Here is an 18,677-nt window from a genome sequence, read left to right on the forward strand (position 1 = left end):
TTATGTATTTCCTCTTCATAAAACACAAGTTAAGTGACAGTAACTTACTCGAAGTTTGATTATCTCAATGGGAAATCCCTAATCCCATCTGTATTAAACTTACTGTTTTTTCCCACATTATTTCAAGCAAATTCCAACATTGCTCGACTATTCCCAGGCAAATAAATACCAAGATTACGCATGTGTGGGTGGCAAACTAGACAGCATAACACGTCCTTTCACACTTGATTGTAAGTTTGTGGTCAGAACAACTTTGCATTCAATGCTATTCATGTACACTGATACCTCCAAGCTGTACATGCATGTAGGCTACGCAATATGCACACAAAACACTCGCCCACGAAGTACAATGTACATATGGTATGTGACCGTGCATCACAAAACCAACAAAAAGTCGCACCCCTTGATTTTAGTCCAAAAAAAAAAGGACTCTAAAAAATGGTGAAACGGGTCAACCAAGTCAATCTTGAGATTTTCATATTTGCTGAAAGAACTATTATTCCTAAGATTTGGGTCATAAAATGAATGGGAAAGTGTGTTTTCAGCAGTTTTTCTACAAGCTATTTTTTTTTCTTTTTTGTAAAGTAATGAGATCAGGTATGTCTTGGAGGCCCCTTTTCATTTCTTTAAAATTCTTTGCACACTTCACTTTAAACTCTAATAACTTTTGACAGGATGATGCTACTGCTTTGAAAGTTGGCAATAATCATGGACAGAATGTGTTGATAAAACATTCTTAATTTCAGCTAAATCTGATAATCTCTTCATTGTTGTTGCTTCTGTGGTTTACATCCTGTTTTTTGTCCCATTTATTGCACAGCTAGCACGGTTTGGGAAAGATTAAGTGCTTGGATAGACCCTGTACTTCTACAGAGCCTCTTTTCACACTTCACACCTTTCTAGTGTGTGTGATTTCTTTCCAATATTTAGATAGGTTAGGAGAGTCCATTTGACTTGAGTTATACATCATTTAAAAGCATAGAATCTGCTTTTTCAGAATCTGCCTTAAAGGACAAGTTCACCTTCATAAACATAAGGAATGAGAGAATTAGTAGAACACATCATTGAAAGTTTGAGGAAAATCGGACAATCTGTTCAAAAGTTATGAATTTTTGAAGTTTTTGTGCAGTAACCGCTGGATGAGAAGACTACTGCAATGTATGAATAACTTGGATATCACATGCATACAACAATATAAGGAAAATATAAAGAGAATTTCACAAAATTTCACCTTTTGAAAAAAAGTACACATTCCCTTGACTTGTTATCGACATACATGTATGTTTTGGGTAATATTATTCTCCCTGCCTTTACAAAGAGGCAAGTCAAGTGCTCTTTTATTATGCAAAAAAAAGTGAAAATATATTGAATTTTCTTTATATTTTCTTTATATTGTTGTACGCATATGACATCACAAGCTGTAGTAGTCTCCTCATCCAGCGGTCCCAACACAAAAATGCAACAAATTCAAATTTTTTGCATCCATTGTCCAATTTTCCTCAAACTTTCACTGATGCGTTCTACTAATATTGCTGCATTATCTCAGTCCTTATGTTTATGAAGGTGAATTTGTCCTTTAAATCCATGTCTGGCGACTTTTTAATGGTTTTGTGATGCAGGGTCACATATGGTAGCACAATGCTCTGTGAAGCACTAGAAGAGAAAGTGTCCACTCTTCTCCACATGACATAAACTTGTGAGTAAGTTTATATACCTAGTATATTACCATACAGACATGCCACACACACATGCAGACACAGTTCAGCACGCATATCCTGTAACTCATGCATTGGTTTTTTTTTTCTGATTTTTTGTTAGTTCGGTAAGGAATTCAAGTTATAACCAGGAAAAAATAAAAATGCGCATTTGGGGGGAAAAAAAAAAGTCTACTTCCATTCTATTCATTCACATTCTAATGCATTCACAACAGTGACAAACATGCAGACATTACACACTCCATTTTGAACAGCAATACAAAAGTCCAACGTCCAACATGTTATGGCAAATTTGTGCATGGACCCCGAAGTTCATTTAAAGGACAAGTCCACCTTCATATACATTAGGATTGAGAGAATGCAGCAATATTAGAAGAACACTTCAGTGAAAGTTTGAGGAAAATCGGACAATCAATTGAAAAGTTATGAATATTTTAAGTATCTGCGAAGTCACTGCTGGATAAGAAGACTTCTACAGTGGATGATGTCACATGCGTACAACTATATGAGGAAAATAAGAGAATTTCACAAAACTTTACTTTTTGAATAAAGTGCACATTTCTTCGACTGGCTACTGACGTATGTTAAGGGTAATATTATTCCCCCTGCCTTCTGAAAGAGAGAAGTCGAGTGTTCTTTTGTTATGCGAGAAAAATGGAAATATGTTGAATTTTCTTTATTCTTTCTTTATATCGTTGTACTCATGTGACATCACAAGCTTACTTAGTCTTTTCATCCAGCCGTGACTGAGCAGAAACTTTAAAAATTCATAACTTTTGAACAGATTGTCTGATTTTCCTCAAACTCTCACTGATGTGTTCTACTAATATTTGCTGCATTCACTCAACCCATATGTCTATGAAGGTGAACTTGTCCTTTAACCCTAAAGGGGCCGGGCTTTTTTGGCTATGCTCAGGCCGGGGGGGGATGGATTCCGCCCCCCCCGAGATCTCGGCCATCGGTGGCGCGATCGCGATGAAATTTTGCATGCGTGAGACCTGTGTCATAATCTACTAGATTGTGTCATAAGATTTTTTGAAACAATCAATTTCTAATTTTAATTAATTAATTATGCAAATTAAGCTCAAGATCATATTTTAGCCTAATTAAAAGCATTGAGAGTCTAATTTTTGGTCTGTAAATCTGTTGCAGCATATTCAACGATTGTACATCACAAAAACTTCCAAAATTCATTTCAATTCTTATGTATTTTATTGTTTTCAGAATTTCTTATGTATTTCTTTGTTTTTCAACTTTTGTTTTTTCTTTGTTTTTTCATTGGAAATTGTCACTGACCACTTTTCTACCATAATCAGCACAAAACTAATCAATGAAAGTGATTAATTGTAAAAATAATCAGGTTTTTATGACTTTCACGACAGAGCACTGTTTTCCATAGGAAATGTACACAAAATCACAAAATTGTGCCCGTTTTGGGGCGACATTCCGTTACAAAAATGGGCGTGGCTTCGCAAAAGTACGCGCGGACGTCGCAAATTTGGTCTCAAAAGTTGCGCGAGACTTGAACAAACAAAGTCAAGAAGCCTCGCGACGAGGCCTTCTCGCGTAACAGAATTATAGCGCGAAACGTCGAGGGGGGGGGCGGATTCCCCCCGGCCCTTTTAGGGTTAAAGGGGAATGAAACCCAAATAAATTTGTGGATGCAGTACATGTTATGTTGATAAAAATAAACCACATTCATGTAGCACATATCACAGCGATGGAAGGAGAATAAAGAAATATGGAAAAACAGACATGAGAAAGAGAGGAGAAAATAAGGCAAGATGAAGAGTGACAAACTTTTGACATGGGCCTACAGTGCAAAGCTGAGACCATTGACAGGTTAAAGGAATATGATAATATTTGTCGAGGTGAGAATTCAGCTTTTAACTTTTTGCAAGACATTTGAGAAACCACTTTACGAAATGTTAAAGAGCATACAACCTAAGAGGAATCCAAAGTTTATAAAAATCAGTTTTTAAATGGCTGAGATATCCAAAAACAAAGAAAAACAAAGTGATTCTAACAAAAGAGGGGTCCCACATTTTATTAGGATAGCTTTGTTTTGGATAGCTCGGCCATCTAAAAAACAATTTTCATCAAATAAACTTTGAATTCCTCTCAGAATTATACTCTCTTCCATATTTCATAAGACATTTCTCATTAGCTCAAAAAATCATTATCAAAAACATTGGAAACCTGAAGCCCCATCTCAGCTGAATCTGTACCATCCCTTTAAAGAAATCATTTTCAAAAGACTGAATAAAATCATCTACTGTATCATCCTGCTCGACATGCATGGGTAATTAGTTCAATAACTCTGTGGTTGCTAATTGACGATCTTGCACTGTTAAAAGTTGTTGATATTGTGGGGTGGAAGAGAAGTTTTGACTGAGAGTGAAGGTGTCTTGCCAGGTGATATTTAGTTATTACCTGTTGTAGATGCTAGTAAAACCCATCAGTGAAATTTCAGGATAATTAAGATAATGTGTTAAAAAAAATCATGCATTTTTATAGTTTAGTTGCAGCCATGGCTGAATGAGAGACTGCTGGAGTGCATGACGTCACATATAGAAAACGACGTCAAGAAATATTGAACAGAATTCCACAAAATCTCTTCTTTTTTTTAAAAATCAAAGTACAGATTCCATTGACTTGTCACTCACATGTAATATCACTCCCCCTGCTTTCTGAAAGAGGCAAGTCAAGTGCTCTTTCATTATGCTAAGGACGTGAAAATATGTTGAATTTTCTGCATATTTTCCTTATATCATTGTCCATATGCGACATAAAAAAAATAAAAAATTTTGCAGTCTTCTCATCTAGCAACGGCTGCACCAGAACATTAAAAAAATCATAAATTCTGAACAGATTGTCTAATTTTCCTCAAACTTCCAGTGATGTGTTCTACTAGGTTGCTGCATTCACTCAATCCACATAATTATAAATTTGGGTTTAATTTTTCCGTACGTTGAGCCATTTTCTTCAGTCCTGACTGATTTGAAGTGAAGTGAAGTGACATTGACTGTAGATGTACCATGTCTTCTCTCTCTCTCTCTCTGTGGATCTACTTTTCTGGTTGAGGTGAGGATTTAGCTTTTAAAGGTGCATGGTCCCGGTGTTTTAGTCAAATGCGTACGCGGGCACACGACGCAAGTTTCCTATAGAGACCTATGCTATCGACTCCTCTTTGGTGCTTACGCTTTGGCCCACTTCCCCGAGTCCGAAGAAGTCTGATCCACTGTAGTCAGTGGTCCGATCACAGTTCGGTTCATGATTCAGCTGAGGGGGATGACAGCTTTAGCAAACTTCTTTTGTGATGTCATAATAAGAAGCACATATGCACGCACCCTGGCATTACTGCAGATTGCGTGATGCGCAGAGAAGACAACGAAGGCAACGTTACTTAGCAACACCTACGCGCTTTACTCTTGACGACAGCTCAACCTCGGCAATCTTCATATCAATGCTAACGGTGATCGGCAGTATCATCAACAGCGCCCTCTACACTACCGGGACTATGCACCTTTAACGCTTTGCGAGATATTCAGAAACCACTCTATGAGATGTCAGAGAGCATGCAATTCTAATGGGTATCAAAAGTTTATTTGATGAAAATCGGTTTTGAAATGGCCGAGATATCCAAAAACAAGGTGAAACAAAGAGATCCTAATAAAAGGCGTGGCCTGTCGCCTTTTATTATAATCACTTTTTTTGGATATCTCAGCCATTTGAAAACCAATTTTCATCAAATAAATGTTGAATCCTTCTTAAAATTACATGCTCTTTCATATTTCATAAGAGGTTTCTCATTATCTTACTTAGGAATGTTCAAAACATGAATCCCCACCTCAGCCAGTACTGTACAGTCCCTTTAAAGCTCAAGAAGCAGTCACATGCAACTGGTAGGTTCTATACAACAACAATTTTTTATTGAAAGTCTCCCAGGAGGCAGGCGTTAAAACTCCCACGGATGGAGGACACTTTGTTATCTGGTACAAAATAAATCTTCCAATCAGCTATAATATGGAGTGGTAGACTCTCATTAGTAATAATGATAATAAAAATAATAAAACAGTCGCCTGTTTTCACATTACACAAAACATGATTACATTTCATCAAGCGTATGCCAATATTTGTACCATGTGTCATTTCATCACAAATGCAGTACAGTCAAACTGGTTGCTTGTAGTACATCACCTCAAAACAGCACGAGACCTTAATATCAGAAAATGTTGTTAGAAAAATCATACAGAATTGATTAAATTACTCTGTAGAATGATACAGCAGGAAAAGCATAAAGATGCATTCACTCAAACTTTCAGCATTTGACAGCAACCATTGTACTTGAATGTGCTAACTTTAAGAAAAGGATAAGCTCACATTCTTCTTGCTTTTGTGCCTTGTGTCTTGGAAGAGCAAAACTTAAATTTCTTTTGAGACTTAGTTCTCTCAACTTGCCAGACTCTACATATCAGTGTGACAAAATCTAAACAACGTTTTACAAGTGCCTTCATTTTTGCTTGATAGTATATCATGAAAGAAAACATGATTATGTTGTTCTTTTGTCTACCATCTCTAGTTCGTTCCAAGCACTCTGCACAAGGTATCATGAAGAGTTCCATGGAAGAAGACTATGCCACAGTGAGCTTTTACTGCAGTTACTCGAGTTATAGAAAACGCTTGCAGAGCCGAAATATGGGCTAGGGAAGTAGACACATAATGCTTTGCTCATGGTATACTGTCTTGTAACATAAATCAATTGTCCATATTCTACAGGTGAAATGTATATGAAACTCAGTAACACAACGAATATTTGATGGGGGAGGGGGTAACCAGTAGGATCGGTGTGATGACATTACAGAAGCTTTATGAAGTATGGCCTGCACACAGACACTATCATGCCTGGACTAAAAGCACGTATCTCCTGCAACCAGTCATTGTTATCGTACACCGACCGGGATGCTTCATTCAGATACCATCTGTTTCATCACATCCGTCCACAACTCATGGCAGACACTGATGAATTCAGCATAAGAACTGAACTGCCTTCATCTCAAGAAGAATAATGATTTGTCAGACTTTGAGACAAAGTGTATGGCCAGTTTACATCCTCAATACATCCATCCAAAATATTAAATTTGAGAGATTGGCAAAATATTTTCTCATCAATAGGGAGTTCTCATACATTATGTTGCATTTCAACATCATTAAAAGTCATCAAAGCAAGGCTTAGTAATATATCTGATGTATGAACTTTACATAGCATGCTCACTGACAAGAAGACTTGTTGAACAGTTTATTCTTTCTATGAGTTGTCATCAATGGTGGTGTGCATATTGGTATGTTGCAAGTTGATTAAACGTCTATCCGGTTGAGTAGCATAACAATTTATTGAAGGGTTCTGCAATAGGAGCAGGTACGTGGATGGGAAGGATTTTCAAACATGATTGAGATTACAAGTGCGGTTGTGAATTTCAAAGCCAGACTTACAACTGGGTTTAGGATTTCACAGTAGGAAAACAAAATAAGACAAAATTCAGGCATATTGCTCTGGAATATTTAAGTGAGAGTAATTCAATGCATGATGCTAGACCACATCCATTCTAAACACGTTCAATCTTGCTAGACTTCCTGTTGGCTGTCATGAACTGGGAACAAATCTCAAATCTCCTCAGTATCTCCTTGGATCTAGTATTGGCATTATTAGTGTGGAAGTAAACCTTCTGGAAACGACAAGCATAATTACATAGATATATGTAAAAGTGGAAATTTTGCAAACCAAAATTTTCTGCAACCAGAAACTAGCACGGAAATAAAATCATGTGAATAAATTCGCTTGTTATATGTTCCAGTAATTAATATCTCGATTCTGGAGAATTAAAAACATGTGAAATTCATCATATCTAGCCGAAGCCAAAATATCCACTTTTACAGTATGTTTTGTCATTTCCAGCAAGATTACTTTATAAAGATTACTACATATTCGGTATATTGGGATTTGAACCACTTAGTATCAAATATCAATGTATCAAATCTCCTTGGAATTGATACTATTGCAACTTTGAGTACAGAGCATTGTGTTAGGTGAGCACTGAACTCAAGCATAACCAACTTGGCCCAAGTTGAGTGTTCTTCCATCAGGGAACAGAATCTGTTTTTCCTATTGGGGGGGGGGGGGGGAGAACTGTATCTTATATTCCTACAGTACTGGCACACTGAACAGGAAAGGATAAAATAGATTCATTATTGAAGTAAAGAACGCCTGATATATCCAGCTATGCAAGATATGTAAGTGCTGGGATGAAGTACCTGTGATTACTACTCGTAATGACCAACAATGGGGCAGGCATTACAATTGAGAATGCCTCTGTGGTTTGTAATAGATGTCATAATGAAAAAGATAAAGCAAAAAAGAAGAAGATGATGACTAAAGCGCAAACGGCATTAATGATGAGAGTCTGCAATACAGCAAAGCAAATGAAGTCAAGAGATTTCCAATGTTACGCTTTGTATGTCTGTCTGAAAAGTACTTCCCCACCGACACCTGCTTTTGGGGCTGTAATAACTCTTGTAATGTGTCTACTGCTAAGAGTGATAATGAGACACAAGTTGACTTGATGTGAAATGACGCTTTTTCTTTTTCTTTCTTTTTTGGTTCATGCTTTGCATTATCAAATGCATAGTTGTTGGACACTGCTGATGATCACTTTAAAGTAAGTAGATATCTCCCATGAGAGAGTAGAACGACCCATCTCATCTATCCTTCACCACTCCATTGCCTCACACAGGCTTGATGAAAGTCTCTGTGGAGACAAGGGGACCCTGGATGGACTCCAAGTACTGTTGCTGCACTCATTCATGCCCTCACTCCAGATAATCAGCGGCCGGCCCCTGCCACATGCAGGAATCACAAGCACTTGTTCGCGAGTCTTTCACACTGTAGCAAAAAAGGAAAGGGGAATCTTCAGTACGAGCTTTCAAAGAACTTCAGCTCCTCTGGTGACAGCTGCATGTCTCTGGGAGGAGTCCTGGGGGGTCGGACAGGCTCCTCGCGTTTCTCCTTAATGCGCCGCCTTGGCGGGGGCATGAGAGTCTGTGTGAAGCCCAGCTGGGGGTGGTGCTGGTGTTGTTGGTGCTGGTGTTGTTGTTGCTGGTGGTGGTGGTGGTGGAGGTGATGGTGGTCTGCATTGTTGGCGGGAAAGGAGGGCACATGTCCTGTCTGACTCAACAAGAAGGCGTGGTTGTGCTGAAGGTGCTGAGGGGTGCGGGGCACCCAGGGATTGTCACTGGATGGTGGTATGGGGGGTGGAGGTTCCCTCCGTGGGATGGAAGGCGCTGCAACGGAAGACACGCCCGTCAGTGGGCCCGGCAGCGAGCCCGACACTTTGCGCTGGAGTGATGAGTTGCGCCCTAGTGAGTTCGGATTGCGGTAAGTCCTCGGGGGAACCAAAGGGATACCCCCATTCAAGTTTTGAGAGTTCCGAGGGGGTATGGGGGGACCGGTGTTCTTTGGGGGGAGACTAGGTGGCTCATGAGGATTTGGTGTGGAGCTGAGACGAGAGCGAGGCGGTCGGGGAGGAGGGGGTGGCTCTGCAGGCTCCTCTTGTGTGAAGGACGGTGTATTTGAGTTGCCTTCAGACAAAAACAAGAGTGACAAAAAGTACTGTTGAAATATTTGTTCATTTCGTGCAACTGCAAACTAGCGCAAAAATAAAAGAATGCAATTATTTTTGCTTGCCATATACTCCAGTAGTGCATATCTTGATTATGCATAATTAAAAACTGGTGAAACTCATCTTGCCCAATGGAGTGCGAAAAGTTACTTACGAGAAAATTTCTACTTTTTCAGTTCCCCCAAACTTTGTAACCATATTTTGACATCAAATGTGAGTATAAAAACCCATGGCCTGCTGAAAATACACCGCATGATCAATGCCTGGTACAGGGTTTATCTCAAACTTGCATAATGATGATGATACATTATCATCCAAATTGGAAACAACTGTGATCTTTTTTTTTTCTGATAAGAGATATAATGTAGTAAACAATTCAAAATATTCAACTGCATATTCAAGTTGCAACGTTGAAATGGTGTTCCTGCACAATGCATACTGCAACATTGGTTAAAAATACCCATCTACTGTGACTGCTTTTCTCAAGTACACTGGAGTCCTAATTCCTGTTCCATTATAACCTAAATTACCCTGGCAATGAAGGCAAAGTAAAGCAGAATGTGCAGTGTATACAGACAATGTGTGTGTGTGTGTGTGTGTGTGTGCAGATGGTTATTCCTGGAGGTGAATACTCACTTCCTAAATCGACACTGGAAAAGACACTGCTGTCAAAGATAGACTGAGTGGACGTGATGGTTGGTGTCCTTGGCGAAGGAGGCGTGGCACACGTTGCCTTGGGTGAGGTGGCTTCTTCGTCATGCATCCTCTGTGGAGGTAAACAAGCACGACATCAGGGCATTGCAAGAAATATCTCACCAACTTGCCCAAATGAGCAAAGGCCCCATACATGGAACAGACAGGCCCTCTTTCATATTACTTGCCCAACAGCCAGTTCTAGTCACCACGGGCAAGTGCACAAGTGGGTTTGTAGCACCTTGCATACTTACTTTGTCTTGGTAAATGCACTGATCAGAATGCAACTGCATTTTTGTTGTTCTTTTTTTTCATCTCTCTCTAAATTTCCATATCCTTCCCCATTCATGTTTAATGACGCAGTTACACACACGCAAAAAAAAAAAAATTAATTTAGTCCCACATGATTAATTTACTAGAATATCAAAGTCCCAAAATAAACTGACCGACTGCATTTAGTAAGGGCACACACAGACCTATCAGGAACATCAGACTCCAGCCAGATTTTCCTCTCTGAATCATGATCATGCCTCATCATCACCACAAATGATCAGCAATGTCAAAGGGGGACAAGTACAAAATACTACATGATCTTCTCCTGTTCTGTTAGTCACGAGCAGTTTGAGGGAAAGAGAGCCTAGGCTCATTCCACAGGGAGCTTGTCAGCTACAAGGGGTGAGCCACTACCACCCACCTGGAAGCTTGGAGATCGTAGGTCACTGGTCAGGCGCGACGTACCGACCAGTGACATGTGTCTACTGCTTGATGGCTTGATGCCTGGAGACTTCAAGGAGTACTCATACTTTTTGGGCTGGAGGAGGAAAGAAGAAAAATTGACAAGTGGAGGCTCTGTCATAAAAGATAATAGTAATGACATACGTGTTCATAGCCATATCATTATTTCGGACAAACCACTTATTAGAAATCATAAGCTTTATCTTTGCACAGAATGTTGCTCAAGACTTTTGAAAATGTCTTGTTAAGTGCGCATTGCGCTACCATGGTGGCCAAACATGGCTCTGTATTACAATCTTGTCCAGCAGCTGCAACTTACATATTTGGGCAGCTGCTTGCAGTTTCTGGGCTCAATTTCCAGCGACGTCTTGTAGAGGTAGTCCTGGAATTCCTTCTCCGTCATCTCCGCGAGGGGATTGAGCTCCTCGAAGAATTTCTGTCCGGATGAGAAACAAAGATGAATGTTGAAAACTTTGTTCATAGACAACATTTCTTACCTCAGTCCATATATTCTTAAAACAGAAAAATTCAGGTCCAAATATTATCATTCATATCTCTTTATATACTATACTGTTTAGTTAGAATGAAATTTCAATGTAACGAAAGATAACTGAAAGTCCCGACGACTCTGTTTTAACGGAAGTTGCCTCTGTTGAAGATTTTGCAACATACACTTCTACAACTACCAACACAATAGCAGCAGCAATTAAAACAAAAAGGGACAAGTTGTCCTCTCACCCGTATGTCTTGTTCTTGCGACAGACAGTACGGCTGGTGCTGATACTGCTGGATCTCTCCCGTGATCTCCGCCACTCTCCGCCTCTTGCTGAAGTTGATCAAGCCCTCGGAGCAGTTGGCCAGGAAGTCCGGGTTGCCTTGCTCGATGAAGAGAATGTTTGTCAGGTACATTCCTGTGGGTGGGGAAAGGCGAGAGAGAATGATGTAGATATGAATGGATGGCTGCTTGTGTAGTTGCTTCCCTCTGGGGGAACTTTGCAAACTCTGTACCAAGCTTTAAAGTTGCAAACAGGAAAACTTACAAGGGTGAATGCTTGCAAAGTAATACTTCAATAAAGATATCACAAACATTTCTCTCAAAATGGTATAAAAACACACCTTTTCATATTTAGGATTGCTAAATGTTCACTGAACTCTCTGCCAGTCACTGAAGGGAAAACAGAGTCTCTATAAAAACATATTTGTGGAAAAGTCATTTTTCTCCATCATTTTGGCATTTTGTGTGTGTGTGTGTGTGTGTGTGTGTGTGTGTGTGTGTGTGTGTGTGTGTGTATGTGTGTCCCCTCTCCATCAATAAGATAGTGTAGTAGATGGACAATCCATGATAGAAATGAATTATCATCATAATCCCATGTTTTGGAACTGATCAATGAGAAGTTATGTAGATAGTTAGCCATTCAGTTGGTTGGGAAAACCTTACCCAGGAAAGGCACACAGGGTGGGTTGATGGAGCGAAGCTTCTCTTGGTACTTCTTGTAGTGGTCTGTCCCAAGCTCCTTAGCCTCCTCCAGTGCCTGCTTCTTCCTCAAATCCTGCAAGACGAGAGTAACCAGCATCAAATTCAGGGTGCTATTTCACTCACAGCATGACAACCTTGCTTCAGTTTACACGTGTTATCTAATCCCAAAGGCCCAAATTAACAAAGGTGGTTTAACCTTAGACAATGGTACGAATTTAGACCATGGTCTAAAATAAACAGGAAATAGGCATACCTTCGACATGCACCTATCAACGCGCATTTGCTACTGGACGTCTGTAGGCGTACACAATCTGTCAATTGTATTTATGCTGAAGTTTTCATAAACCATGGTTTAAACCATGGTTTTAACTGTACCACCTTCATGAATTTGGGCCAGAGTGTTGGTTTTCTGATTTCTAGACAGTTTTACTGACAGCACATACAAGCAAAGCTATTTTACACATAGAACTTTTGAGAAACTTCTCACCAGTGTGCTGTGCAAACAGAGTGTATAGATACATTCTTTCATTACACTGTGCTTGTGTTTGGAAATCCATGGGGAACTTGAAATCTATCTTCCACTGTAAAGGTGTACATATTCTGACATAGTAATTGTGCAAACACAAAATGTACACAGAAGGGAATGAATCAGAATCTCACCCTGAAAGTGTGCTCCAGTCTGTGGATGGCTGATGAGTTGATTGCACTTACTATTTCCAGAACTCCATTGAAGTTGTTGTACTCTTGAAAAACCTGTTGAGACAAAATTCACACACTAAAGACTTGACATATCCAGCTACGAGCTTCAGAGCATCCGATTTGCACAAGAATTTCAACTTAATGGATACCTCTGGTGACAGCATCCATAACACACAGTCCAAATATTTACCAAACAAAGGCACCAAAAACAAACAAACAAACAAAAACCAAATTGTACGGTTCCATGCACATTCGCTGGATACTGAATAGTCTCAGCATTTAAAATGTGCACTCATCACCAAGAAATAAATAACAAAATCAAAGTTTATCCTAGGAAACAGGGCTTACGCAATCTGCAAGCCACAATGAACAATGTCTGTAGGACCATAGCATCCAATAAAGAGGTTAAGTTGTTAACAGATCATGGTGCCCACAGACGTCTCATTTTCTTGAGACACACTGGTTATCTCTTTGAGGCAAAGCAAAAAATCCTTACCAATGATAACAACCCTGTAAGGATCATTGCAGTACTCCGAGGGTTGAAAAACATAATTTTGGTGGAAAAGCAGTATTTTTACCTTTCCTGCTATAGACATGTGTAGTAATACAATTAGGGAGAAAGAGTACTTTCCATCAAACCTGAAGAATTTCTGGCAAAAAAATACAATACTGCAAAAAGTAACAGATCATATCTCTGCCTTACCATCATGATTTCTACGATCCTTGAGACCACTGCTATCCTCTCCTCCAGATTCGACGTCTCCACTATGCACTTCTCAAGCCATAAGATGAACTGTGGTAACACACAAGACAGGGGAAGCAGCGAAAACCCAAGTGAGACATCAAAATTAACTTCTGCAGATGTTCACTCACATTAGATGGTTGCAATGACTACAACAATCTTTGAGATGGTAGAGGACAAAAATGTGGCACCATAAAGGCAATCAGAGAATCCTGAAAGGGTATACTGTATAATTTTGCCATATCTAGAGTTTTTGTGTTGTTTTTTTTTTGTCGGGTGCTATTCAAGACTTTAACAACATGTAAAATATCAGTGATACAACATCTGCTCCTGCGACAATAGCTCCAATCTCATTTTCTCCAAGGACTAGGGTTAGGGTTGTGATAGGGTTTTAGGTTTAGTTTGATGTAAGGATTAGGATTAAGGTTAGGGTTATGTTTGTGGGTAAGATATATATTTGGCTTACCGTGCAGATATTTAATGGGAGCAATTGTCGCAGGAGCAAATGTCATGGAATAAAAAATATCAACTCTGAACCTGACATAAATGCTACAAGCATGCGTACATTCCTCCATTCATTACTGTCCTCTAAGATCGCATATTAGACCAGTTGGAAAATTGTCAAGGAGTCCCAATTCAAGATAGATTAGACTCGCTACATATATGGCATATACAATTGTCAGATGAAACACTACTGGAAGGAGTTAGGATCTTTGGAGACAGTGAGACAGATCATTTTATGTGGCAGGAGATGATAATCACCATGTTGGAATGATGAATCATCTTCAGGAGATTTGGCGAAGTGATGTTCTTGTCCTTCTTCGTCCACACACTGCCCACAAGTTCGGAGGGTTTGACCGCCCTGTACAGATCAGACTCCAGCAGGGTCAGCTGTCTGGCTATCTCAATGGGATGGAGCTGGACAGAGAGATAAGATATGGCCATCCAGGAAATACAATGGTCATTATGACTTATTCCAATAACAACATATCCAATAACAGACATATCCTCGGTTACAGTGAATGCCCATTGTAACTTTGCCTTATGACAAGCACAGCTTTCAGCCATTACTGAGCATTCATTAACACTTTCCTCTATTTGCTCTCTTGTGTGTTCCTTTTTGCTTTTACTCTAACCCTTTCAGGCATGGCCTTTACTCCGTAACCTGTTGAGGACGGGCTGATTTTCTACGACATGCATTTCCCATAGACACCTGCCCGAGTATACTTGGGGACTAGTCTTCAAAGGGTTAATCAATTAGCCACTATTCATACATTTGAATACATCTATATAATAATCAAATTGTTCTTGCTCTCATCTCACACACACACTTCATGCCAGTGATCCCCCCCCCCCCCCCCCGACGTTCACCAAACATGCACAAATCCCTTGCTCACTGTCATGAGGTCAAACTCATCGGGGGTCTTGGCTATGTGGTGTTCCACGGGCGGTGGGTCCCTCTCGAAGGTTAGAATGTGTCTCTGCTCCTCAGATTCCCACTGGAGATGGCAAACAAAGAGAACACAGATCATATATGTACTACCATATGTTTAATCAGTGGTAACAGCATGGGGTTTAGAGAATATACTACTTTGTGAGGTCACCTGGGGGGGGGGGGGGGAGGGAGGTACAACAACGTAGTGAAACCAGCAAGCTCAAACGAGCACAGAAAAAAATCACAACTTTTGTTTGTCATCTTTCTTGGCTTAGGTGAAAAATGCTACTTTGCAACACCAGTAACAGAGCATATTCTAGTAAGGCGCACCTGGTAAATTAGGGACTGCGAGCGACGGAGAGCGACACCCAACGACGGGGACTTCTTGCGAGAACAATGAAGTGCGTCGCAGTATGTTTTTACTCCGTCGCTAAGCGTCGGTCAAAGCATCACGCGCCATCATTTTGATGATACCGCGACGCTTGCCGACGCTTGCTGACACTTGCCGACACCCTCGAAAGAAGCTGTTGATTATTTCTATGTTGCGTGACCTCCGCTCACGCAAGTGTTCGTATCAATAGTGCCGACGTTTCGGGACAGCATGGCGCTTGAGATGTAGCGAGATTTTTGAATCGTCACGGCCAGTGCTCAAAATGAATAGCGAGCGACGTGTCCAGACGCACCTCTCCTGATTACAAATGATGTTCGTGATAGCCCGACGTTGAGCGACTTGTCCCGACGCTTTCCTTTGTCTCAACACTGCGTTTTGATTTTTTGATTTGCGTTTCGTTTGGCTATCAGATGGTGACTATGCGAAAGAGAAAACGTAGTTTCATGGGGAGACATATCTCACTGAACGGGGAACACTTTGAAAGTAGCGATCGAAGAGGGATTGTGAAAACACAAGTAGGTCTACTGCGAGAATACGTGAATGTATATGCCTACATGTAGAATTTTGCGTGCATGAGGTGAGATCTTTGTTTTTTTTTTTTTAATCTGTCAAGCGACTCGAGAATTAAATACAGTGTATTTCGAAGTCGTCCTATTTCTCCCGTAGGAAAAAGTCAGCTGTTTCATTTTAATTTTAATACGTTAAGATTCAGCTCCATACGATGCTAAAATTGATGTCAGATATTTGATTTTGCGTTCGGAAATGCACGAGGATAGCATTTGGCTCGGGAAGATGCTGAAATAACTGTCTAATGTTGGCTTTGACTTTCGGAAAACTTTCGGAAAAATAACAATAATATTCAACTCCGTACGATGACAAAATACACGCCGGATGTTTGCTTTTACTTTCGAAAGTAAATAGCAACATTCTTCTCCGGAAGATGCTGAAATAAATATCACATAATTGCTTTTACGTTCGGAAGCGAATAGCAGTATTATATTCTGCTCCATATGATGCTAAAATAACTGTCGGATGTCTGTTTTTTTTTTTTTTCGAAATGAAAAACAGTAACATTCAGCTGCGTTCTCTGGTAAAAAAAAAAAAATGTTTTACGTTTGCTTTGACGTTTGGAAATGAATAACAATTATATTCAACTCCGTATGATGATAAAGCAACTGTCTGATGTTTGCTTTTCTGTTTGAAAGTAATAACAGCAATAACATTCAGCTCCGGAAGATGCTGAAATTAATGCCGGATGTTTGCTGTAACGTTCGAAAGTCAATTAGCAATAACATTCAGCTCCGGAAGACAGGAATGCTAAAGTAAATGTCGAATGATCTCTTGTACGTTCGGAAGTACGATGGTAAAATAAATGCCGGATGTTTGCTTTTACGTTCGAAAGTAAATAGCAATAACACTCAACTCCGGAAAAAAGCTAAAATAAATGTCGAATGATCCCTTTGACGTTCGGAAATGAATAACAATAATATTCAACTCCGTACGATGGTTAAATGAATGTGAGCCAGGCATGAGATTTCTCTGCGGATCCGCGGATTTTGAAATTCTGGGGGGGGGGGGGGATACCAAGTCGGGAAACTTTCCGTGATTTTCCTCTTTTTCTTTTTCTTTCCTTTTTTTTTTTTTTCAGCCCCCATATCTCGCCGTACTATGACGAGTATATGTCTAGCGATGTCTAGATCTAGCGTTGACCGAACGATCGGTCTGTATCTGTCCGTCGAGGAATGTTCCGCGGAGACTGCGTAGACAGCGTTAATGGCAAACTATAAAAGAGTCCTCCGGACAGACGGATCTTTCTGTCTAGATCTAGCGATGTCACAATTTCAATAACTGTCGAACACTTACTCAATCCAACACCAACAATCATAACCATAACCGAAGAAAGTCCTTTTATATTCCAAAACACAATGCGTGTCGAATAATATGTGATGATAAAGCCAGTATTTTGGCAGTAAAAGTAGCGGCAACAGAAGAAACTCTGCTGTTTTCTGCTCGCGGTAAGCTGCCAGCAGGTGAGTCGAGTGGTGACTTGCTATGCCTGCCTGCTTCACATGTACTAGTATACGTGTGTAGATGTAGAGCACCAACACAGCGCACGCACCAAGTTCACGCAGAAAAAAAAAGAAGAAAAATCCCACGATGCCAAGGTGCCAGACTGGGAATGGGGAGGGGTGGAGAGAGAGAGACCAATCAACAGAAGAAACCGCGCGTACTGGCGCATTCTTGGAGGTCATGAACTGTCTGTTAATTTAACTGAGTAAAGATAGCCTAAGTCGAAGCCCCATGCAGGGCGAAGACCCAGGATTACAAATGTAATGATTTTATATTTCTTTGATGTAAGCTCCTTAAAATCACTCTCCTACAATATTTGATGAGCTTAATTTAGGTGTTAGAATGTCAAATTTTTCATGAGATTGTAACTATGTGTAATACAATACTATATACCTATTGATTTATCAATCTGTAAACCACAAATGTGACTAACGTTACCAGTGACAATAAAAAAGACGTATTTGTTTTCTGCCGAGATTTTTTTTTTTGTCTTCATCCTAAATACTTCCAAGTTCACATGAAATTTCTGATGTTTTTACTGCAGCATCAACAGTGTAACATAAATTACTGAAATATTGTCTAAATTAATGCATTTGAAATATCGGTCAAATTTAGAGGATGCAAATCTATGTGGATGATCATCCACATAAAAATTTGTGACACTCAACTCGTCTTTTTGATGGTTTTCTTTCAGTCCAAAAGGAAGACAAAATAGTATCATGACGTTTGCAACTGTTCAAAAGGTCTGCAAGTGATAACTACAGACTAATCGCCAATGGGCTGTTCCCAGGCCCTCTCTCCAGTCGAGCAATTTACACGCAAATTCCTCTGCCATGTGGTTTGCCAGCCAGCTGTCGGAATGTGCTTTGAAGTTTCATGGCAACCTGGCCTGGCTGGCATGAATGGGTGTCGAGTTTCAATCAGTATCTATTTGTATACTATTGTTTTATTCTTGTACTTGAACATGTAGTTTCACCTGACAGATACACGGAAATCGGGAAGGTGTAGGGGAGAGGGTTTTGTTGTGTTGCTATGTGTGTGTGT

General features: G+C 39.9%; 1 protein-coding gene across 1 annotated transcript in view; it reads right to left on the reverse strand.

Annotated features, from left to right (window-relative positions):
• Positions 1-5,625: 5,625 nt before the first annotated feature.
• LOC140235414 (son of sevenless homolog 2-like) overlaps positions 5,626-18,677 on the reverse strand; it is a 94,257-nt gene continuing 81,205 nt past the window's right edge. The window contains exons 18-27 of the mRNA XM_072315443.1: positions 15,135-15,236; positions 14,500-14,655; positions 13,699-13,788; positions 12,957-13,049; positions 12,258-12,369; positions 11,558-11,730; positions 11,139-11,255; positions 10,779-10,895; positions 10,028-10,157; positions 5,626-9,350 (exon numbers count right to left, since the gene is read on the reverse strand). Coding sequence (XP_072171544.1) covers positions 8,683-9,350; positions 10,028-10,157; positions 10,779-10,895; positions 11,139-11,255; positions 11,558-11,730; positions 12,258-12,369; positions 12,957-13,049; positions 13,699-13,788; positions 14,500-14,655; positions 15,135-15,236 — 1,758 coding nt within the window. The 3' untranslated portion in view covers positions 5,626-8,682. The remainder of the gene's footprint in view (positions 9,351-10,027; positions 10,158-10,778; positions 10,896-11,138; positions 11,256-11,557; positions 11,731-12,257; positions 12,370-12,956; positions 13,050-13,698; positions 13,789-14,499; positions 14,656-15,134; positions 15,237-18,677) is intronic.

Source organism: Diadema setosum, chromosome 1 (genome assembly GCF_964275005.1).
Source record: "Diadema setosum chromosome 1, eeDiaSeto1, whole genome shotgun sequence".
NCBI classification, from domain to species: domain Eukaryota; kingdom Metazoa; phylum Echinodermata; class Echinoidea; order Diadematoida; family Diadematidae; genus Diadema; species Diadema setosum.